Genomic DNA, 24,219 nt, shown 5'->3' on the forward strand with positions numbered 1-24,219 from the left:
CAGGGGAGGTAATTTTCCTCCCCTTACGCAGCGCCGCGGCTGAGACATCCACATTTCCCTGCGGATCCGCATTTTCCTTTCTGTGTGGAAGGATCTCTTTCCTTGTTTCTCTTTTTACTGAAGGTGCAGGCATTGGTGGGGGGTCTCTTACTAGACTCTCTCTCGGGCATTTTTCCTTTCTTGGTGGTATGTAAAATGACCATTCATCTTACGGCTGATGGCAACTTAGATTCTACAAAATATGATGTACATTTGTTTTCCATCTGCCTCCCCCAATAGAATGTAAACTGCATGAGCAACCAGGGACTTGGATTGTCTGTTCGTTTGTGATAGCTTCAGTGTCCAGAACACTGCCAGGAAACAGCAGGCTCTCAACAAATATAGTTGAATTAATAATGAATAAGTTAACTTTTGTCTGGGAACAAAAGGGGACTGTTTGGAATGTGAGAACACAGCAGTCAGTCTGACCATCCACCTGACCCTACTGTGTATGGCATCTAAAATGCAGCCTCTTCTTCGCCTTGGTGCATGCTACTTTACACAAGTATGGTTCTGCTTGTTTAAAAAATATTTTAAATGGGACATGCAACAGCCACATAAATTTAATATTCCCATTAGCATTTTATGCTCTGAAGAACTAGTGAAGGGTAGCTGGGGAAAGATAAACTGCAGATCACTTGATGCCAATGATAAACCAGGTAAAGGAAAAACTCCCACTGTAAGCCTTCTGGTTTATGCTGACCCAGAGCAGGGAGGCCGTCCCAAAGTGGTGGAAAGACAGAGATTTGTGCTGTTTCCATTTCTAAAATATACAAAGCACAAACACTAAACTTCAAGGCGTCATGCTTGCTGGACTTTTTTCTTCCTTCACACACTAGATTCTAGAAACAAAACTTGAAAATTTTACCTCCTTTTTTCTAAGAATGTTCTATATTTGTCACTCAAAAAGCTGTTTACTCTTTGGAGGAAAAATTAGTTCCGTGACAAAAGCCATCCCCCAAAGATCCTTCAAGTCAACATGTGCAGAAATAGGGTGGTGGCAGGAGAATGGAAGGACGTTCCCCTCAGGGGATTTGACGAGAACCTGAATTGTCTCACAGAATCAACGCCTTGAGGAGGCTGTCTTCTAAAAGGGTCCTTATATGTAACAACCTAGTAGCTCTAAGCATAGAACTCAAAACCTTTCTATTTTGAAAATAATCTTTAGAGCAGACAAACCTAAAGCTGTGTGAGCTTGGACAAATTATCAAATTCACTGTTTCATTTTCCTCATCTTAAAAAAATACTTATTTCATTAGGTTTGTTATGAGAATTAAATGAGATAATATATTTTAACACCTAGTACAGTATTGAGCAAATAGAAACATTTAATAAAAAGTAACTATTTTATTATCATTATTACAGAGAAACACTCAACCAAGTCTGGCTATTAACACTATTATCACCTATATTATAAGTATATTAATCATTATTATCTTCCATTCTGAGGGAAAAAAGTTTTATTTATATATAAAGATAAGAAGAAAGAAGTTCTACCTAAGAAATAACAGATTTTTAAAATATCCTGACATTCCCCCCATCTCTAGCCATCAATTTTGCGTGGGGCATAGAGACCACAGGTTCTACTGGACCATGTTGTACCGTGAATTGATCTGTTGGACTATAATACACAGTAGCTCAGGTTTCTCCAAAATATAGTTTTTCATTAATTATTCCATTAATGCCTTGTGGCTTCCACGTAGTCTAGAGTTCTGTAGTACTACTCCCTTTCTGCTATACTCTGAGATCACTGACGGCAGGTGGATGAGATGGGTGGAAAGGGAATTTAAGAATGACAACCTGAAGGTCATCATAATGGTTTACTCTGAAAACTACATAATTTTTAAAATTGCCTCCAATAGTGTGTTTGTGTGCATTTCATGAGTAAAAATCAAAAATACATTGTCTTGAAAGTCAACCTGGGAGCCACTTTTAACGTTTTAACATTTAAACCTGGTCTTTGGGAGGAGATAAATGAAGACACTATACTATCTGTCACAGTTTTACTCTCTGAGAGTGAAAGAAAATTTTATAACCAGAAAGATATCTCACATTGCCCCTAGATACACATAAGGGTTGACTAGTTAATGATAACAGTCTCCATACTCTTCACTTCAATTTGTATTCCCCCTTAAAGTCGCTGTCTACTTCCTCCATCAATTCCTTATCTCAGAAGAAGAATCCTCTAGAAGCATTACATCCTAAGTAGTTGCTGTCCCTACCTGTAGGGTGAGGAATGTGGTTCTAGATCAGAGGCAGAAGCTGCTAGAGAGGTGACCTTGGTGTCTTCTAGATCTTCATTCTCTAGAAAATCATGGAAAGAAAAATTCAGTGCCTGAGAGGGAACACAACCATAATTATCTTCTATCTTTTTTAAAAATCTGACAGTAGTCAACCAACTTTCTCTTTCCAAAAATATTCTAGGCATAAACTTTATACTGCGGGAGGCCCAGCACATAAATTATTCAAGTCATTACATCCAAATATTCTCAGACTGTTATAACCTACTCATAAAAAAATAAGCCATTTTCCAAAACAAATCCCCACAGAATTAATCCTAATTTAAGAATCACATTTCCCAGATAGCAAATGGTTAAACTGGGCAGAACGTAGAGTACAGAATGGAATGTAGGATGAAATGACCTGGAATTCAGTGCCAGAGCAGAAAGTGCCACCCCTACATTCAATCAGCTCATGTCACGGTATCCAGGGTCAGGGAAAGGATTTTGTAATTTCACTCACTTACTCACTCAGTCATTCACCAATGACTTACTGAGTAACTATTAGGCATCCTCAAGGAATTGAGGCCCTGTTCCCAGGCTCACAACAAGCCTATGCCTGGTATTTACATTGCCATCTTGCAGGTAAGGAAACTAAAGCATAGAGACAAGATTCAAACCCAGGCAATCATGCTCTTAACCATTAGGTACTACTAAACTTTATGGCGTATTTATTTAGCCTTTCCGTGAGCACTCAGAAAAGCATATGGTTCATTGTGTTTAGATAACCTCCAGTGAACCTCCTCTAGTTAAGGCAGCAAGAAACTAAAGCCCAAAGTTCACTTCTCAGTATAAAATACAATGTAATGACATAAGCCTCAAATGCTGAAAATTTCAGAGTTTGGTAGGAACATAAAAGTGACATAACCGGCAAATATTTGTGATCCAACTTTATAATCTATTCTCATTATTTTGTATGTGAATAAGATCTATTTTTTTTGTCAGCTCACTCTCATAGGTAGAAAGACCTTGGTGCTTATGCCACCCAACTTTCCTCTTGTGAGATAATAGAAAATACATCAATTAGTTTCTGCCTTGAGTTCCTGGCACAGAATAAAACCTTTCTAATTTCCTAAGTGATTAGAGCACTAGGAGTTTCTTTTGTTCTAATATTTGGTCTTTGACTTTGGTTCCTGACACAGAGTCCCATGGAATTTCCTGAGTGATAACAATGTCTCTTGTTCTAATAAGGTGACTCTTGGGCTCCTGGATGGGGTCTGGTAACCAGAAAGACCAAGCCATAATTAGAAGCTTGGGATTTTCAACTCCAGCCCCCATTCTCTAGAGAGGGGAGAAGGGCTGGAAATGGAGTTAATGATCGTTCACACCTACATGATGAAGCCTCAATAAAAATCCCAAAAGTATGGGGTTTTGAGAGCTTCCAGTTCAGTGAACACAGCCGCATACCAGGAGGGTGACCCACCCCAAATCCACAGGGACAGAAGCTCCTTCACTTGGGTTCCTTCCAGACCTTACTCTTTGTATCTGACTGTTCCTCTGTAACTTTACCATATCCTTTAACAAACTGGTAAACATAAGTGTTTCCTTGAGTTCTCTGAGCTGTTCTAGCAAATAATCAAATCCAAGAGGGAGGAGGTCACGGGAACCTCCAATTTGTAGCCAAGATTGACAGAAGTTGTAGGTAACCCAGGGAATAACACCTGTGACTGACATCTGAAGTGGGTGGGAGCCGTTTAGGGGAACTGAGCCCTTAACCAGTCGGATCTGACACTATCTCCAGGTAGACAGTGTTTAGAATTGAGTTAAACTGTAGGACACCCACGTGGTGTTGCAGAATTGCTTGGTGTGGGGAAAAAAGTCCACACATCTGGTGTCAGAAGTGTCGTGAGTGTGGCAGTGTGAGCGTAAAGAAGAAACACAGGAGGAGGCCCGAGGTCTTCTTTACACCTCTCAACAAAGCAACTGAGTCAAAGACAAAAGTCAGATGTTCTCCAGTCTCTGCTAGTCTATGAAGAGGCCCTTTTCATTGAGAAAAGACAGTTCTTCCCTAAGTTGACCTAAGTAAAATTTGCTTCCTGATAGATTCTGCTTCTCGATCACTACTCCCCACAATATCCTTTCAAATACTTACAGCCTGCTATCACATTTCCCGCAAGTTCCTCCCCTAAGAGGTTAGAGCACTAGGGAAGACCGACCACCTCCAGTCCTCTCACTCACCCCCTAGATGACTCTGCCAGTTGGCCTCCTTCTGTTGTTCCTTTTTGTTCCATTTCAAGTAAAGACCTAAAATGGATGACTTTTTCAGATGTGTTCTAAACCTTGCAGAGTACACTGAGACAATAATCTCTTAACAAGGACACAATATTTCTTGATGTAATATGCTAACTGGGCACTAGATTTCTTTAACTGCTGCCTTACCCTGTTGACCTAAATAAATCAATAAAGATCTCCAAGGGTTTATAAAAATAACCTTTTTCTAAGCCCAGTCTCTCCTATGCTCTATTTCTGAAACAGATTTTTGGAAAATAATTGGCTTTTTAACTTAAATACAGGGCTTTATATATCCATATTGTTTATTTCAAATTATGTTTTTGAAACAACACAAATACATGCTTTGCTTATGGTAGAACAAATTAAATACAGATAAAAAAACATTTAGCATTTACCCTTCCAAACTTTAGTATACAAAAAATCCATTATCCAGTGTAGAAAAATCAGGAAATATAGACAAGAAAAAAGTTTTTTTAAAAAACACCAAAAATCAAAACAACCAAACACAATCCCCACTAGCCAAAAATAACCATTGTTAACATTTTGGTGCATATCTTTCCAGAAATACATTTATAAATATACATACATATGTATGTATGTACATAGACAGATGCATATGTACATACATCTATATATTGATATATTTCATCCCTATCTCCAGCAATTAACTTTGGGGTATGGAGATTACAGGTTCTACTGGACAATATTGCACCACGAATTGATCAGTTGGACTATAATACCTACTAGTTCAGATATTAATACAGCTTTTCATTAATTATTCCATTAATGTTGCATAGTTTCCACTCATTCTAGGGCTTAGTACAAATATAAATATATATAATATTTATATATATAATGTAAATAATATTTATATTTATGTATAATGTAAGAAATATTTACATATTTCTATTTCTGAAAGGACATGAATCTAATATTATTCATGAACGTCTTTCAGGGTCAACAAAAATGGGACTATATAATAATTTTAAATGTCTGTATATTATCCCATAGGCTGTACCATAATTTTAACCAATCTCCAATCCTCTAATGTTAGAGCTAGAGATTTGTTTCAAATCTTTCAGTGTTATAAGCAGTGACGTTATAGTAGAGATGTCTACAACCCTTTCTTAAGAATTTCCCCTGTTCATTGAGGGGGCAGTCCCGGTGAGCAAGGAACACTACGTTGGCCATAGCTCATTGATTGTGGGTAAATATCTGCCCACAGTCAGTCCAATTCTCTTCCCAAAAACCTGGGGTTGGTACCAGAGACCAAAACAGACTGTGAAGGGACTCAGTCAGGTCAAGAACTAAGCCTACCTTCTGGGAGAAGCCTTCATAGGCCACGTAAAAGCAGATGACTAAGCAGAGAAGACAGCTGTCAGAGACTGGAAATGATGCATTCAAACAAAGAGAAGAAGAAACAAGGAATTGTGGGGTCCAGGCAGCTGGTGTCAGATGAACCTAGATTAGGGACAACCGAAGATAGTTGCCCCTTGTTCTCCTCCAAGCCAAAAGGTGAGAGCTAGATTGTCTTTTTATTATTTATAGGAGTTCTGGATACAAATTTTTGTTAATTATATGTGTTATAAATACCTGCTTCCATTCTGTGATTTACTTTTTCACCCTTTCAATGGTGTCCTTGGATGAACCAAGGTTTTTTAATTTTAATGTCATCAAAATTTACTAATCTTTTCCTTTATTAGTTTCTGTATGTCCTGTTTAAAATGTCTTTCCCTACATTGAGATCAGGAAACTATTCTTCTGTATTATCATCTAGGAGTTTATTTCTTTTCACATTTTGGTCTATAATCCAAGTAGAGTTGATTTTTTGTGTATATGGTATGTGAAATAAGGATCAAGTTTCATTTCTTTTTTATTAGCTCTGATCCTGCCTGAAGAATTTAGTTAGTGGAGGTCTGCAGGTGATAAATCATGTTTTTGATTGCCTAAAAATATCTTTTTTCACTTTCACTTTTGAAGACTATTTTCACTGAAAAAAAAATCTATATTGGTTGTTATTGTCTTTCAGGATGCTAAAGATAATCTAGCTTTCACTTCCCTGTGCATAAGTCAGCTGTCAGTCTAATTACTATTTCTTTGAAGGCAAACTGTAATTTTTCTCTGGCTACTTTTAGTATTTTCTCTTTGCTTTGGTTTTATAGCAGTTTTAATTTAATGTGTACCTACTGTGGATTATATATACCCCTGCTTGGGGGTACATAGGGCTTTGGGAATCTGTAGATTACATCAGTTTTGGAAAATTCACAACTATTATCAAAAACTGCTTCTGTCCATTCTCACTCTCCTTACCTTTTTAGACTCCAATTATACAAATTTTAGAACTTCTTACCATATTTTCTATGTCTCTTATCTCTTCCTTGAATTTTCCATTGTTGTATTTTTATATATTTTCTTCTCATCTTTCTTCTAATTCACTATTTTCTCTTCAGCTGTAGTAACTTATTGCTAAACCTGTCAGCAGAGTTCTTCATTTTCATCTGTATTTTCCTATCTATAGAATTGCTATTTGGTTCTATTTTTAGAAATTTCAATTCTATGCCAGATTTCTCAAGCTTGTCTTTTATCTCCTTAAACATAATAAATATAATTTTTAATTGAAGTATAGTTGACTTACAATATTTAAGTCTGTATCTGGTAACTCCAAAATCTGATGCCCCTATGGATCCATTTTTACTATCATTTCTTTTAATTTTTGCTCACATTGTCTCTTTTCATGCATCTGGTAACTGTTGATATATTCCAGAAATTGTTCTTGCAAAACTACCTGTCAAAATAACTTGAAGAATACAGTGATCCTTCAGAAAGAATTTGTCTTTGCTTCCTCCCCATACCTGGAGGCACTAGCACCCTAGGTTCACCTTAATCCCATTTCATGAACTTAGATGTTTCTCAAGCTGAGCTGTAGACCCTGCAATGGCCTGCTTCTAACTTACCCTTACTTCTAGAACATGGCCTTTAATGGTCCTAACCCAGAGAAAAGGGAGTTCACCAGGGTTCCCCCTACTTGATTAATCCCTGTTGCTTTGGTCCAGAGAAGCACTTTCACAGTCTTGTCATTCAGCTTCCCCACTTAGGAGTCCAGTATATCCCCTCAGAGAAGAAAGGAACCCCAAAATGGACTCTCATCCTTGGACTTCTATCTTTACACTTCGCCCTCACATGGATCATATCCTGGTACTTATTCATTATCTGATGAGTTCTCCTGGATCTTCAAGCAGATGTTTATATTTCAACAATTATTTTCTAATTGTCCCCAGTGGGAGAACTGATTCCAATTACCTAGTCTGCCATTACTCAAAACAGAAACCTACACTGCCTCTTTACCCTTTTCAGTTTGAAGATACGTTAGTGAATAAAATGGAAACAAAAAAAAAGTTTAAAAAGTCTGCCCTCTTTCTGTCACTGGCTAATGGTATCAGCTTATGTAAGTAGTGGCAGTAATGAAGATTTCAATAAGGTTGAATTTTTAGACAGAAATGAAATTAGCACAAAAATAAAGGAAGACAGTAGTGGATTTAAAGAATAATATAATAAAATAAGCTACAAGGGTATATTGTACAACATGGGGAACATAGTAAATATTTTATAATAACTATAAATGAAGTATAACTTTTAAAAATTGAGAATCACTATATTGTACACCTGCAATTTATATTTCGTAGATCAGCTATACTTCAATTTAAAAAGAACAACATAAAATTAATCCTTACTAAGGAGTTTTACAAACTGTATTTCATAGAAACTTCATCTGAGAGAAAAAAGCCCAGAAGAGGTCAATTCCTGATGAACAGAAAGGCAGAAGAGATATATAGAATAGCTTTACCTTACAGTATAAACACAGTGAAGAATCTTATGACATGTTTGTGTATTTTTTCTGAACAGGTAATAGATGTATATTTACTCAAAATTCAAAAGCATGAAAGAATACAGTGAAAACTTCCTCCCACTTCAGTCACTACCCCCAATGTTATTAGGTTTTGTGTAGTCTTCCAGAGATATTTTGCATAAAAAAATGTGTATGTGTGTATATATAAAGTATATATACTTTTTTACACAAATAATGGACATACTAGACATACTACCATGCACTTTGTTTTTTCCACTTATATCTAAGAGATCTTTCCATAACTATATGTAAGAGGCTTCCTCACTCTTTTCCACAGCTGATTAATATTTCATTGGCTGAATATTCCATAATTTATTTAACCAGTTCCCTGTTGATGGACATTTATGTCCTTTCTAATCTTTTACCATTACAAACAGTGCTATAATAACCTTGTGTCTGTGTCATTAAAAAGGTTTGTGAATAAAAGTATGTGATAAATTCCTGGAAAAAACAGGAAAATGAGGACATATATTGTAATTTTGATATTGACAAACCGCCCTCCTTAGCATTTGTAGGAATTTCCATGCCCCTCAGCAATGCATAAAAGTGTTTGTTTCTGCACACCCTTACCAACATAGTGAGATATCTCAATACCCGGTGTAGTTACGATTTCCGCTTCCCCTCCTGTAAGTTAGATGGGGTGTTTTTCATGTTAAGAGCAACTTCTCATAGCATCTTAACAGCTTAATATATGCAGGAAAACAAAGAGGAAAGAGATACTGCTTTTGATGTTTAAGGTTAATATATTCACTAAATTATGTAAGAACTACTGGTAAAACAATTTGCAACTGGATTCAGAGAGGCAGGAAATAAGAAAAGGAGAAAGAAATATATGTTTATTTCCAGAAGCATAAAGTGTGGAAGGTGCAGTCCTGTTTTAAAGAGAGAGAAAACAATTATAAACACAGCTTTTGGGTTTCCTAAATTTATTTAGTGAAATTTAGACCACTATAAAGAAGAAAAAGCCAATTTTTCTACAGTGTAGCTTTTAATATGTCAGCCAAATATAGACGAATTCTACAAGTATTCCTAGAAGAGAACAGAGAAACCAGGGCAAGTTTTGCACATATAGATGGTACTTGGGAAAAAAAATTTTTTTTACTTTCATGAGTATATATTTATTTTAATACGTATTATGAAAAATTGATACATCAAACAAATAATATCATGGATATTATTTAGAATGAAATAAAACTTTAAATGTCAATTTAAAGAAAAAATAATAACCAAATAATATTAGAATGTATTCTCTAATGTGGCAAAAACCCTGACTATGGTACCCAAGTGGCCAAAGTCTTGGAAACAATGAACAGAGAAATAAAACTGGAAGCTCAAGAATAACGCAACTTATAACTGATGGTCTCTAAGGCAAAGGTGAGGGGGGAAGAAGAAACTTTCTCAAAATAATTTATTTTATATTTGACAGTTTTTAAAATAAGAGTTTTATTTCTATGTTACCAGAATATGGTCTCAGACATTCTGATCATGCTACAGATTTAAATGTACTGTGTACTTTGTACTTTCTCTACAAAGAGAACCAAAAAGCAGGTTTTTTTCTAAAGCATTTGAGTATCAGGTCAGGGTTCTTTAGAACAGGTCTCACAGGACTTCCCCTCCACTAAACAGGCCGCAAAGAGATAATTAGCCTAGCCATTAGATTCAAGTGCAGAGGAACTCAAAGCAGGTTATGTGGTTATAGACTCAAGAAGCTGAAACAAAAGAAACTGGCTGAGTTCATATTCCAACGAAATACAGAAATCATGTCATGATCCCACTTCTCCTCAGCCCTTAGGAGTGGGTCATGCTCCGAAGTGGTCATTCAGATGACAGACCTTGGATTGTACTGACTGAATTATGACAGGACTAATTGGCTACTTCAACACCATAAAAACATAACTGCTGTAAGAAAAAAGTAACCACAGGTAGACCAATTTATACTGTTTTGATATAAAATTACAATCAAAACCCAAAAACCATTAGGGCTCTTTGGCATAGACTTCCACTCTTTTGCTCCATCCAATACAGTAACCACAAAATTTTAAATTTTAATTAAAATTGAAATAGCCACAGATATGCAACTTTTCCATCACCGCAAAAAGACTGCCTGCACTGCTGTAAGTCCTACATGAGAATAATGAACAAGTTCACCGACCTGTTTCAGTCCTTGACATCTAAATACATTGATAACTCTCAGGGTCATATACACCAGACCAAGTTCCACAGGCGACTCAGGGTCACAACAGACTTTGCCCTTTATTTTCCCCAAAGCTCCCTAAACTTAAAGGAAAGAAGGAGGGGGTGGGGAGGGGAGGAAAGAGAAATAGAGAGAAATTAAGAAAGGAAAAGAAGGAAAGGGAAGGAAGGAAGGGAGGGAGGAAGAGAAAGAAGGAAGGAAGGAAGGAAAGGGAAAGAAGGAAGGAAAGAGAAGGAAGGAAAGAGAAGGAAGGAAAGAGAAAGAAGAAAGAAGGAAGGGAAAAGAAAGAAAGAAAGAAAGAAAGAAAGAAAGAAAGAAAGAAAGAAAGAAAGAAAGAAAGAAAGAAGAAAGAAAGAAAGAAAGAAAGAGAAAGAAAGAAAGAAAGAAAAGGAAGGAAAGAAAAGGAAAAGAAAGGAAAGAAAGAAAAAGAAAAGGCCTATTTAAATGATGCGATATGTATGCTTCAGAGAGTTTCACTATATAAAAAGTAATCTCTCTCTCCTCTTGGGAACTGAAGTACCCAGGTGTCCCAAAGAAAAAAACTATTAAAAACAATTACAGTTCATAAAACAACAGGAACACTAAGGCCACTGGAGAGCTTAGTTCAGAAAAACATCAACATTTTTCCTACTTTATAACTAAAACCTCAACTGACATACATGAAGACTCTCAAAAGGTATTCTCTGCAGAGAATTCTTTTAAAAAACAAGTCATGGTTATTCTGGATAATTATAAATTCCTGTTTAGGAGGAATAAGAAACATTGAAAACCTGAAACCCCTAATTCAGTAACAACTAAATGTCAAATCTCATTTCTTACTGCTGTTTCCCCTCTAAGAGAAAATGATAGGAATCTCTTTCAATTTCATCCTTAGGCTTCTATTGCTTACTCATTGGATCATCTTCCAGAGGAAGGTGGCAGAAGGATCCAATCAAACTCCTAATTTGAAGCAGTTTTTTGAGTTTACTTCCAAGCCTCTGCAACTCTTAGCTTGCCTTCCACACTGCTTTGGAAATCCAGCTTAACTCTAACTCAGGGTTTCTCACCAGCAGCACTTCTGGCATTTGGGGCCAGGTAAGTCTGCTGTGGGAGCATCCTGTGCATTGGAGGGTGTTTAAGAGATGTCAGTAATAGCTCTCTCCCTCCTCCATAACACAAGTTGTGACAACCAAAAAGTCCTCTGGGGGAGGCAAAATCCCTCCTGGCTGAGAACCACAGCTTTAACCTAAGGAATATTCTGTTATCTCAGCCCTTGATATCCTCATATTCATTTGATGCTCCTCTAAATCTCTGTGTTGAGACTTTGTCTCACAATCCAGCAAATATTGACAGAACCTGTAGGACAACATCAAGGGCTCTAGGAGATAAACAGACAAGACAGATTCTGTCCCCACCCTCAAGCTGGTTTCTTGGAGGTAAGTACATAAAGAACTGTAATAAAAGACACTCAATTATATAAAGTTTTGAGCTGTTGAATTTTGTTCCTGGGTACTCTTATCTTACCAAACTAAAAACACCTTGAGGGCAAAGAACATAACCTGCCCTAGAATACCAATTCTAAATTAATATTTGATTAATGGCCAATAAAAATATAAAATAAACTACTGTAAACTTTTTTTTTTAACTACTGTAAACTTTATCACAACAAGGTCACAACTTCAGACAGACAGTAAAAACTCCACAGCTAACTTAGGCAAATAAGTGTAACCTCTCTCAGTTGTAGTCTGTTCTTCTGTAAAATGGGGAGGAAATGATTGTTGACAGGATTAAGTCAGATAATACAAGTAAATCTTTTTCCACATTCTGGCACAGAGGGAATTGAATTACATTAATTACTTTGTTGCTAATAAAATAATAGTAGTTATCACTACTATTTTATTAGCAACAAATCCTACCTGAAGGGAAAGGGCTTGCTCTGGGCTACAATAACAAACTCCTATGTGATATAAAAGAAATCAACACTCACCCTGCTTTCTGAGGGCAAGAGGAAGAAGGTAATCATAAGTATTTCTATCAATGTCCTGAGATGAAAAAGTGAATGCAGGATCCAATCAGAAGGGGTGGGGGTTGGGGGAGACATACTCAGAGACAAAGCTGCTATCTTCCAATACATTCCTGACTATTCTCAAGACCTTTCTACTCAAAATGCTCGAGTATGTTTGCCATAAGGATCTAAAGAAGAAGCAAAAAATAAAATCCTTAACTTACAAATATTGACACATGCAAGGGACACGTTTGAGACTTTCTGAGTGTTCATCTGCTTAATCTTTCAGAAAGTATGCTTAAAATTTCTATCGCTATAATGTTAAACACATGCTATCAATTTGAATTTACTACAAAGCAAAAGAGTTCATGAGGAAAAAAGGCAAAAATTGGTAGACGTTTCAAAGTAAGAGAACATGAAGTCACAGGAAAAAGTTGAGTGATTCGAAGAGAGGTGTGTGCGTGTTTGTGTTTGACGCCAGCTGCATTAGGAAATGGGAGCTATTTAGGACAGAAGTACAAGAAGGGAAATCACCATGCTGGGAAATAAACATCCAGGAACACCTCCTCTGACCGCACATAGAGTTTCAGTGATCAAAAACAGACCTTATTCTCATAATAATAGATAACACCAGTATAGTGTGTATCTTGGGCTAGGCACCAAGTGTCTTGTACACAGCGGCTTGTGTAATCCTCCCAGCAATCTTATTAGGCAGTTACTATTAGTGCCCACATTTTACAGATAAGAAAACAAACTTAGAGAAGTTAAGTGACTTGCCCAAGTAAATTAAAGATTCAGACTCCAACCCAGGCACCATGGCACCATGTCTACTGCCATACTGCACAGTGACTATTTTAATTTCAGAATTGGAAATTTAATTTATACTTACTACTTAGTGAGACCAGTTCTCTCTCCCTACCCTTTTGTATTTCAAAAAAGCATCCTTTCAGTTGACTCTTGTGCGACGATCATAAGAAGGCTTGAAAGATAAAGGTGTGATCGATAGGCACTTTCGCCTTTGGACACTGACCATGAAGTAATCCACGTGGAGGAACGTGGGTGGGTAGAAATGAGACAATCTCCTGAACAAGACGAGAGGGATCTCGAAGAATGAGGGAAGTAGCCAAAGTTCCTATTTCAGCCCCTATTTCTTGCCTTTGCTCTGACCACTATGTTCATTCAAAAGACCCCAGAGCCAACCGATTCCAACTCTGCTTTTCATCTCTCTCACTCTGATAGATGGAGAGGATGGACGCGAGGCGAGGCGCGAGGGTCTATGTGCAGGGAGGCTAGAGCCAAGTGGGGTTCTGGACAGAGAGAAAGGAGAGGCACGGAAAGGATGGGACCTGGGACAGAGGTGAGGATCGGGGTGGGGAGCCAGAAGCAGGGGGCAGCGAGGCCGGTGGGGTCGGGGTCAGCAGCCAAGGAGTGATCAGCGGACGTGCTGAAGCCGAAGAGGCGCCAGGGGCACAGCAGCTCTGTCACTACCATCCGGGTTGATCTGAGAAAGGAAGCGGGGCAGGAACCACGGCATTTCGAAACAGAAGCAGAAAATAATCTCGAGCGAAGACCAGGCCCAGGTGGTGGCAGCGGCGGGGGCGGGGATCGCGGCCCGGAGCAGGAGCAAAGGCAGGAGCTCCGCGCGTGAAGGGGCTGCCCAGACTCTACTGATCCGCAGGGGAGCGCAGGGCAGAGCGCGGCCGAACCCCGCGCCGATGTGCGGGGCCCCGAGGCCGGGCGGCACCCAGCCGCCGGCGCCCCGGCCTTGCGTACCTGAAGCGGCCGCCTGGCTCCCCTCCACTCCCGGGCTGTCCCCGACGCCGCGCGCCGACCCTCGGCGGGCTGCGGGGCTCCAGACGCCCGGCCCCTCAGCCGTCCGCCCGTCCGACATCTGCAGCCCGCACGGAGAGCGCCTCCACCGCGCGCCGCCAGTGGCTCCGGAAACAGCCGAAGGCCGAGCGCGCCGGGAAGAGCCGAGCGGAGCCCGAGGGCCGGAAAGGGCTGCGCGTCGGGCCCGGAGCGGTCGCGGGAGCTCTGGCCGGCGGAGGCTGGCCACGTGGGCTCGGGGAGGGCTATTGCGTGCTTATGATCGCAGGTTTTTAAAGTCAGGGGTTGAAAGAACAAAACCTGGGGAAGATTCCGTGAACCCCGGCCGGAAGTCGTGGTATCCATGGAGACGCTATCGGAAGTTGGGGTTGCTAGGAGGCCTGGGCGCGTTGGCTAATCTGCGTCATGGCTGAAGTCCCAGAAGATTATGATTCCGGCCCGGGTGAAGAAGAAGACCTGCAGTCTGAAGTACCAAAACTGCCTGACTCTCTTATGACGACTGAAGATGCCGAACCAGACACCATTGCAGAAGCAGGTCCAGCGCTTCCTGTAGAAACTGACCAAGAGCTACAGCCAGAGAAGGAGGAAGAGGACTTTAAAGAAGAGGCTCCAGAGAATGCTAAGGATGTACACCCATACCTAAAACCAACCAGGACAACTGAGGAAGAGATTCTCAACAAGTCCAAGACAGACCTTTATAGCGATACTGAGTTAGGGATTCCCCAAGAGGTAGAGTCGGAGACATCCAGACAGATAGGAGGTGAGTTTTTCAAGGATTTGGAGATCCCTGTGGATGAAAAGCGTGAGGACCAAGAGGAGGAAGCCAAACCAGATATTACAGAGGATGTACTCGTACAGTCAGCTAAGGAAACAGAGCTAGATCTACCAAAGGAAACCGAGTCTGAGGTTCCAGGGGCAGCAATCAGTGAGACAAGATTAGTGTTAATAGAGGAGACCAAACAGGAGGTTCCAGACGAATCACTTAGAGAGCAATATGAAGAGACAGGTCTAGAACCTGCAGAGCAGACCAAACCTGAATTTCCAAGTGAAAAACCACGAAAATCAATTGAAGGGACAGGTCTAGAGCCATCAAAGATGACCACAGCAGAGATTACAGAGGAGACACAAAGTAAGTCACCTGAGAATAGGACAGAACCACCTGGGGAGGCCAAACAAGAGTTTCCAGAAGAGACACTAAGTATGTCTACTGAGGAAATACAGAGAAAATCAACTGAAGAGAAAATTCCAGAGCCACTAGAAGAGATTGAATCAGAGCTTTCTGAGGAAAAATCAAGAAAACCAATTGAAGAAGCAGTTCTAGAGCCATCAGGAAAGACCAAATCAGAAGTTCAAGATGAGACACAAAGAAAGTCAACTGTGGAGAAAGTTCCAGAGCCACCAGCGGACACTAAACCAGCAGATCAAAAAGATAAGCAGAAAAAATCAACAGAGGAGACAGGACTAGCACCATCACAGAAGTCCAAATCAGAGGAGACACTAAGACAGTCAACTGAGCGGAAAGGTCCACAGCCACCAGAACAGACTAAACCAGAGTTTCCAAAGAAAGAACCAAGAAAGTCAACTGAGGAAATAGATCAAGTGCCACCAGAGAAGACCAAACCAGAGTTGCAAGAGAAGACACAAACAGAGCCAAATGAGGAGATAGATTTAGAGTTACCATGTAAAGCCAAACCACTACTTAGAAGAAAGACCCACGTAGAATTTGCCAGCGAAGATAGGCCAGAACCAATCAAATTTAAGCATTCTGTAGACAAAGACGAGCTAGAGCACTCTGATTATCAAACAAGAAAGTTGTTAGTAAAAGAAACTAAAAAAGTGTCAAAAGACTCTGTGTCAGGGTCTCTTCCAGTAAGTGAAGCAGACTCAGGGAATACAGATTATGAGTTTTCTAAAGAACTCCAAAATGTATTTCAGCTTTCTGATACCAATTATGAATTATACTCATATTTCTCTGAGTCTCAGAGGGATTTAAAAGGGTCCCCTAGTGAAAAGAAAGTTGTAGATCTGTCCTCAGAGTTGATGAAACATGAAGATAAAGAAGCCCAGCCCTGCAAAAAAAATGACCTACAATTTGAGTATCTTAAATGGAGCCCAGAGAAAGTTGCAGAGTGGATTAGCCAGCTAGGCTTCCCTCAATACAAGGTATACAAAAAATGACACTTTTTGAGATCCTATACTCTCATCCTTCTTCCTCTTATTCCTCTACCCTTACCTGAGCTTTGGCCTCCTCTTAACTAGAAGGACTATAGAAGAGTCATGGACCATGGTAGAGGTAACTTGGACTCTAATTTTGGCCTTTCCACTGATGTATATTTGTATTTTGGGAGAGGAAGGAAAGGTCACATTTGTTTGTTTTCTCTGTTCATCACAGTGATTATACTTCTCTGCAATCCTTTTAATAAAGACTAAAACATTGATATAGACTTCTTTTCATAGAAATCTGTATTTTTAAAAACGTTTTAACCAAGGTAGACTTTTTGGTACTTTGTCAGGTTGTTTTAGTAGCAGCTCCTTTAACCTGAACTTGTACTATTAATCTTAAGTGTCTGTCTCAAATATGTTATATGTATCATGAGCACCTAACAGTACTAATTTATATCAACCAAGAATAGTTTTATTAAAAAAAGGTAGGGTGAATCCTTTTATTTCACTGGTGCCAACTATGTTCTTAGGCTGCCACAAACAACACAAGGACTGAAATCTTTGGTACTCCTGTACTTAAAACTGTAGTTGAGGCATGAAAGAAGTGCTGGTTGTATCATACTCAAAAAAAATTTTTTTAAGCAGCAGTATAAAATTTAATCAAGAGTTCAGATGGGTAATATGTGTGATTATTAGGATTATTTTTAAGTTTAAAATTAAAAAATTTTCTCAGTACAGAACTAGAGACAAACATTTATTTATTCCTCCCTCCCTCTTTCCTTCCTTCCCTTCTTCCTTCCTCTGTCTTGCTTTCTTTTCTCCCTGTATTTGCCATACATCTTTTGAGTGATATTCTCATTGTACTGACAGGAGTGTTTTACGACAAACTTCATCAGTGGCCGAAAACTCATCCATGTAAACTGCTCAAATCTCCCTCAGATGGGGATAACAGATTTTGAGGACATGAAGGTGAGTTGTGTACGTTTTCCCTGTAAAGTGCTGTGACACTGCTCCCTTCTACTGCAAACCAATCTCCTTTCCTTCCAACCTGGCCTCCAGTTTCTGCCAGTGGTGTTATCATACTCCCAGTATCCCAGGCTCACAGTGGTGGCTTCTTCTCTCTCCTTGGATTCCCACAAAGATTCCAAGAACTGTCACTTCCTCCTGTAGCATCTGGTTTTCTCCATTCTCAGACTATTACTGGAAGGTACCTAGAACATCTTAGTAGCCTCCTGCTTTTAGCCTCTGTCTGTAGGCCCTCTGGATTCAAGGGCCCTGCATTTAGACTCTCACCTTCCACCTATTTCTACAGTACACTAAGAAACCTTTGAATCCTCTCTACTTACAGGATACTCTCAACTCCCTAGCTTGGGATTTAAGGCCCTTCCCAAGTTTTCTCCAACCACCGTTCTCTCGCCTGCTACTCCTCTGCTTGATCCTTCTGCTCCAGTCTCACAGGTCACCTCACACCCCCGCAAGCCTGCCTTGTGCATTCCTCCATCTACCTCTTTCCTCAGTTCCCCCTCCCCCTGCATGACTAATATGACTCTTAATCATCCCTCAGGACCCAACTCCCCATGAAGTCTCTCCTGGCCTTCCTAGCACACTGTAACCTCCCTCCAAAGCTCTCATACATTTTATGTCTCTAACACCCATTTGGCACTTTTTTTAATAACACCGTATGTGTTTTGCCTGCTTACTAGCTAACTTTGAAAAAGTTACAGTAACCTTACTGAACCTCAAGTTCCTACGATCTCGCCAGCACCAGCAGTCCATTTGATGCTTCTGTGCATAACAGTGCCCTCCGGTTACTGTCTTTTGTAGTTTACAAAGCTTTACATACATAATCTCATTTATAATCTTTCCTTGAATACCCCCCACCCCAATGTACCAGTGGTTTTATTCAGTACACTCTTACCTGTAAAAGCTCTGCCTTAGTGGTTCTCAGTTTTGGATAGTCTTTGGAATCAGATGAGATTTTTTAAAAAATCCTAGGCTTCACACTGCAGAGGTTTTGATTCATTAGGTCTATGGTAGGCCCTGGAATTTGTTGAAGGATTAAGACATTCAAAGTTATGTTAGATGATCTTTGCTTGACAGGCCCACTATGACACAGATAACTTTTTAGAGATCATACATGACCTTTAAGTATGCCACCGTTACCTTCCTTACTGATATACTAAGCATTTTTAACCCCACCATTATAATTATAGCACCTAGTACAGTAAATCCACAATTTATCCCATAACAACACTTAAGCAGTGTGCTTATCTTTTGCCTGCTAACTCTCTCATATCATCATTCACCAGCTTTGGAGAGTGGGAGGAGTCAGGGCAGGTTGCTTGAATGTAATTCTGGACAGACTGCTAAGAAATTGAACCACATCTAAACTGTGCATTCTATTTAGAAGCCTTGTAGTTAATTCATGGCCAGTTTCTGTTCTCTTCAACTTCCTTTCACTTCTGTAATTTTGCAATTACTCATGCTTCATGTACAGAAATCACTCAGCTTTCCCTTTTTCCTTCCCATGACCCTACTAAGATGACCAGAGAAGAGCTAAATGTATTACATGAGACTGGTGAGGTCATGCACTAATTCTTTTTTTCACCTGGCCAAGGGAGTGCTTGAAACCACTATCTTGTCTTTCCCATTTGTAGTGATGCAGTAGCTTGGTAAAAAGGGGAGAGAATGTCAACCTTATTTATTCTAGGGACAAGCTAGACAAGGTAACACTGCACTTGCCTCAGCTTTCTGCCTTAGAAAATAATTCTCAAAATACTAAACATTCACTCCATCAAGTGAACAAAACAACTCTGATAAGTATTTGGAAAACAGATGAATTGCTTATTCTTTTTGTATGCATGATTTTCATTACAAAGTATAGCCTTATAAGATTTATAATATCTCAGCAATTTCACTACACCTACCTTGTTGCAAACTATTTAAATAGCACAGATTCATAACATGTCAGTAATTATCACTAAACAAAAATATTTTTCTTTTTTTAAATTTTCAATTTTAGTTTTACAGAAGAGTTGTGAAGATAGTACAGAGAGTTCCCATATATTCTTAGCCCAACGTCCCCTAATGTTAACATCTTATGTAACCATGTCCCCTAATGTTAACATCTTACGTAACCATTTATCAGAACTAAGAAATTAAATCAGCACAGTACTGTTTAACAAACTACAGACTTTATTCAGATTTCTGCAATTTTTTCACTTAATTTTTTCTTTTTTTGGTTTCATAATCCAGCTGGGGATACCACCTTGCATTTAGCTTTATGTTTCTTTGGTCTTCTCCAATATGGGACAGTTTCTTGATCTTTCTTTGTCTTTCATGACATTGAAACTTTGAAGAGTAGTGGTCAGGTATGTTGTAGATTTCCCTCCGTTTGAGTTTGTCTCATGTTTCCCATGAGATGATGCTTTGTGGGGAGACTATCACAGAAGTGCTGAGCCTTTCTCATCTTATCGTATCAGGGAGTACGTGGTAACATGATTTATTACTGGAGATGTTAACTGTGATCACTTGGTTAAAGTAGTGTCTGCCAAGTTTCTTCACAAAGTTACTGTGTTTCCCTTTTCATATTCTGTTCATTAGAAATGGGTTACTAAATGTGACAATGAATATATATATGTTCATGTATAACTGAAAAATTGTGCTCTACACTGGAATTTGACACAACATTGTAAAATGATTATAAATTAATAAAAAATGTTAAAAAAAATAAAAAATAATAATAAAAAAAAAAGAAATGGGTTACTAAGTCCACAGGGGGCATTATGCTAAGTGAAATAAGTCAGACAGAGAAGACAAATACTGTGTGATACCACTGTTATTTGGAATCTAAAAAATACAACAAACTAGTGAAGGTAACAAAAAAGAAGCAAACATGGATTCCCACAACATCCTGGCTTTTTAAAAATTTGCCTACAATAAAGTCACTCTTCGTAGTATATAGTTCTGTGGGTCTTGACAGATGCACAGGGTCATGTATCTACCACCACAGAACTGTACAGAATAATTCTATCACTCTAAAATTTCCCCCATCCCTCCACCCAATCCCTGGCAACCATTAATCTGTTTTTTTGTCCCTATAGTTTTCCTTTTCCAGAATATCACATAAGTGGAATGAAATAATATGTAGCCTTTGAGTCTGGCTTCCTTCCCTAAGCAAAATGCATTTAAGATTAATCCACACTGTTATATGAAATCAACAAGCAGACTTTAAGGACATTGTATATCTGCTTTAATAATGATGGTATAATATGAAAACAAATATCTGTATGTATATGTATGACTGAAACATGATGCTATACACCAGAAATTGACATAACATTGTAAACTGACTATAGTCCAATTTTAAAAATGGTTAAAAAGGAAAAAAAGTAATGGTGGTATAGATGATTCATATTTGAACCACAACAGTTATGTCTTTAGGTTTAACTAAAGTAAATTATAAGTTAACAGGAATGCAAATGTGCATAGTTACATACTATAAGGTAAATAAATACTACATAATAAATTGGTCATGATGAAGCAAAACCATCAGTAGTTTACAAATAAAAGCAAGAATAGCATGAAAACCATGATCAATACAAGATACAAGGATGATATAGTAATAATAGGATCTACCTGAAAACGATAGGCATTACAAATCTCCGCTTGAGGCCATGTGAAATAGGTGCTCTACAGTGATGCCAAGCATTGAGCATGGGCCACCGTCCTAGAATATGGAAGAATCCTTAGAAAACTAATCATCTTCATGAATGCCTATTTTTAATCATCCTTACTAACTCAAGTAAGTTATAGTAAGTTGCCCTAAGTCTTAGGCAAAAATAATCTATTGCTTGTTATTCATCAGAACTAAAGAAAGAACTCACAGTTTTAGATTAATTTATAGCCCACCAGAGGAACTTCATGGCCCATCAGTGAACTTCAGACATACCTTAAGAATCACTGAATTAGAGGAGAGATGGCTAGATTATATTTCCTTATTCCGCATGTAACCAGTAGCTTTATAACACTTTTGATTTATGCATTAGAATAGTAAACAGTATTGGACTCTCTTTGTCTACAGTAGGCACATAATTCTTTTGGTTGATACTGAATGTGTTATGACTACAGGGCCCTTCCTGGGAATACCGTCTGTCAACCATAGTGAATTTGTGAAATAACCTGTTCTGGTAAGGAGCATTCTAAAGGAGGGCTAGGGTGAGATGCTGATCAAACAAGATGCTGAGTGTAGCAGCATCAATTATAAATGAGAATTCTTAAGAGCCACCTGTAGTAATTTGGATCTCAATGCTCAGAAACCTCAGCTGGTACAGACCTCAGTAAGTATTCCTTCTGGGAATGCAAGGCAACTATGTAAATCTGTCTTTTACCCACAAACCATCCCTAGAGTCTAAACTAAACCAATTCAAGTAAGATTTGAGAATACAGTTATCCTGCCTATCTAAAATGACCACTAATGGGCAGTTTTGCATCAGGTTTAGAACTGTGCATTTTACAGCTTTGTAACTATGGCCAATAGTTTTAAATGAAAAGAAAAGATCAATTCCATGTTCTCTTTTGACTGTGTTCTAGCAGCAATTTCATGGACTACATTCTTACCCAGATGCAGAATATGAATTCAAGAAGCAGCATTTTAACAGACCTATAATTAAAACTAGACTTTGAAAATGCAATGACAGCTTAGGATATCAAGTAGCATGGTACTCAATGAATATGGATTATACTTTAGAGACATGAAAAATTGTGCCAAAAGATCTTTTTAAAGGAATATACAAGTATAGGCACTAATAAAATAACTGGAACTTTAATGTCTGCTTTTTAGTGTTTGAGATTTATTTTTAGTCAAACAAATTGAATAACTATTTGAGTAATGATTTTTTTAGTTGAACATTAACTGAGTTCCTTATAGACAAGTTATTTATTAACTATGCTAGAGACAGTCATGGCTCCTAATCTGAACATTATCTGTTCATATCAACGATCAGCTTGCTCAGCCAAAAGAAAGAAATGAACCCATCCGTAGCTATCTGATGCAAGGGCCTGGAACCAACTTTAAGTGGTATTTTTAAAGAGATAAATCATGTGACATTTCTCTTAAGAAGTGTGTTTTGATAAGGCCAGGGCAGGAAGCCTTTCAATGTGTTATTTCATGATTTTTTTACCCCATAGAAATAGCTTAAGGAGTTAGCATTCAAGAGGCCTAAGAAACGAAGCTAAGAAACTTACTTGATTTAGTTGTATTTTCAGGTTAATCCAATTAAAAAATTATCCTTGCATTTCAGGTAATTTCTCAGCATACTCGGGAGCTACTGGGAATTGAAGAGCCATTATTCACACGCTCCATCAGCCTTCCCTACAGGGACAATGTTGGCTTATTTTTAGAGCAAAAAGGTCATACCGGAGTTAAATCTGATTCCTTAACCTTGTCTGAATTTGTGCAAGAGGCAAGATTACAGGATTATGCTCCAGAAATAACCACCCCTGAAGAGGATGGGACATTATATTCCATTGAACCATAGGGAAAGCCATTTCACTTAGCTTGAAAATCAATCTAAATTCTGTGGGGAGAGAAGAGTGGTCTTCCTGCATTTTCTTTTTCTCCTCTTCATTCAGGATCAAAGTTAGAACTACTGGCTCCATTCCTAGTTCTGTCACTGACTCACAGCACCTTCCCTTTATTTGTGTTTCAATTTAGCCCCTTGTTAAAACAAGATAACAATAGTTCTCTTTCTGGAGAAATTGTAAAAATTGTAATAATTTTTGATAAATTCTAGTAATGTATCTGTTAATTGGAACATGTTGGAGAAACAGAACTAAAAGTAAAATCGCCTGGCAACCCAGATATTCCTTCATAAGTGCAGAAAAAGTTTTACTATCGAATCAGCGTTAAATCAGCCTGTGATGTCCATTATAGGCAAGCCACTAAAGAGATTGCAAAGACAAGGAAATCTCACCCTTTTATATAGCCAGGCAGATATAATCCATTATTTCCATGTTAACTGTCTGTATCCAAAGGAAAAAATGAAACTTCTCATATCTTCATGACAAACAGAAAGTTACTACCTGGAACCAAGCACTTAGGCTAAACTCCCAGAGTCAGGGAGACAAAGTGTCATCCTTCCAGATGCTCACATTTCGAAGAGATGGCTCCAAGGCCCTCCCAAAAGACAGTCCTGGGATATAAAACTGGCAGGAGGTTTATTCACTTTTTTAAAAGATTTGCATACATCTCAAAAACAGGAAAAGGATTTAAATTACAAGTTTTTAAAAGGAAATTTTTGTGAAAAAGGAGGGGGGAAGTTCTCTTTCCCTTTTGGCATCAGAGAAAAAAATGTTTTAAAATCTTTTTATATTTGTATTTATCCTTAAATACAACATGGTTTATAGAAGTACTATTGACTATGGAGTAGAACCTGGAGTTTGTTTACAAGGCTTTTTGTGTGGTGGCTCCAGCTCCACTTCTTAATCCTAAGAACCACTGTAGGACTACTACAATCCAGAAGGGCAATGGTATACCCTATCCAGTTGCTTACGCCTGAATGAATAGTCAAAGGAATCCATTTCTTTGCTTTTT

At 38.5% G+C, this 24,219-nt stretch overlaps 2 protein-coding genes across 3 annotated transcripts in view; one reads left to right on the forward strand and one right to left on the reverse strand.

The window, feature by feature from the left end:
* The window catches only part of TMED8 (transmembrane p24 trafficking protein family member 8), a 28,322-nt gene extending 13,543 nt beyond the window's left edge, over window positions 1–14,779 (reverse strand). For both annotated transcript variants that reach the window (XM_032482439.1, XM_032482438.1), the window contains exons 1-2: window positions 14,409–14,779; window positions 2,262–2,343 (exon numbers count right to left, since the gene is read on the reverse strand). In XM_032482439.1, the coding sequence (XP_032338330.1) occupies window positions 2,262–2,343; window positions 14,409–14,526 (200 nt within the window). In that variant the 5' untranslated portion in view covers window positions 14,527–14,779. The remainder of the gene's footprint in view (window positions 1–2,261; window positions 2,344–14,408) is intronic.
* Window positions 14,780–14,835: 56 nt separating this feature from the next.
* On the forward strand, window positions 14,836–23,164 carry SAMD15 (sterile alpha motif domain containing 15). Its single transcript, XM_032482899.1, has 3 exons — window positions 14,836–16,625; window positions 17,496–17,594; window positions 22,928–23,164. The coding sequence occupies exons 1-3, from the start codon at window positions 14,868–14,870 to the stop codon at window positions 23,162–23,164; spliced, it is 2,094 nt and encodes a 697-aa protein (XP_032338790.1). The 5' UTR covers window positions 14,836–14,867.
* The last annotated feature ends 1,055 nt before the right edge of the window (window positions 23,165–24,219 follow it).

The sequence above is a fragment of the Camelus ferus genome, chromosome 6, assembly GCF_009834535.1.
Source record: "Camelus ferus isolate YT-003-E chromosome 6, BCGSAC_Cfer_1.0, whole genome shotgun sequence".
Classification (NCBI taxonomy): Eukaryota; Metazoa; Chordata; class Mammalia; order Artiodactyla; family Camelidae; genus Camelus; species Camelus ferus.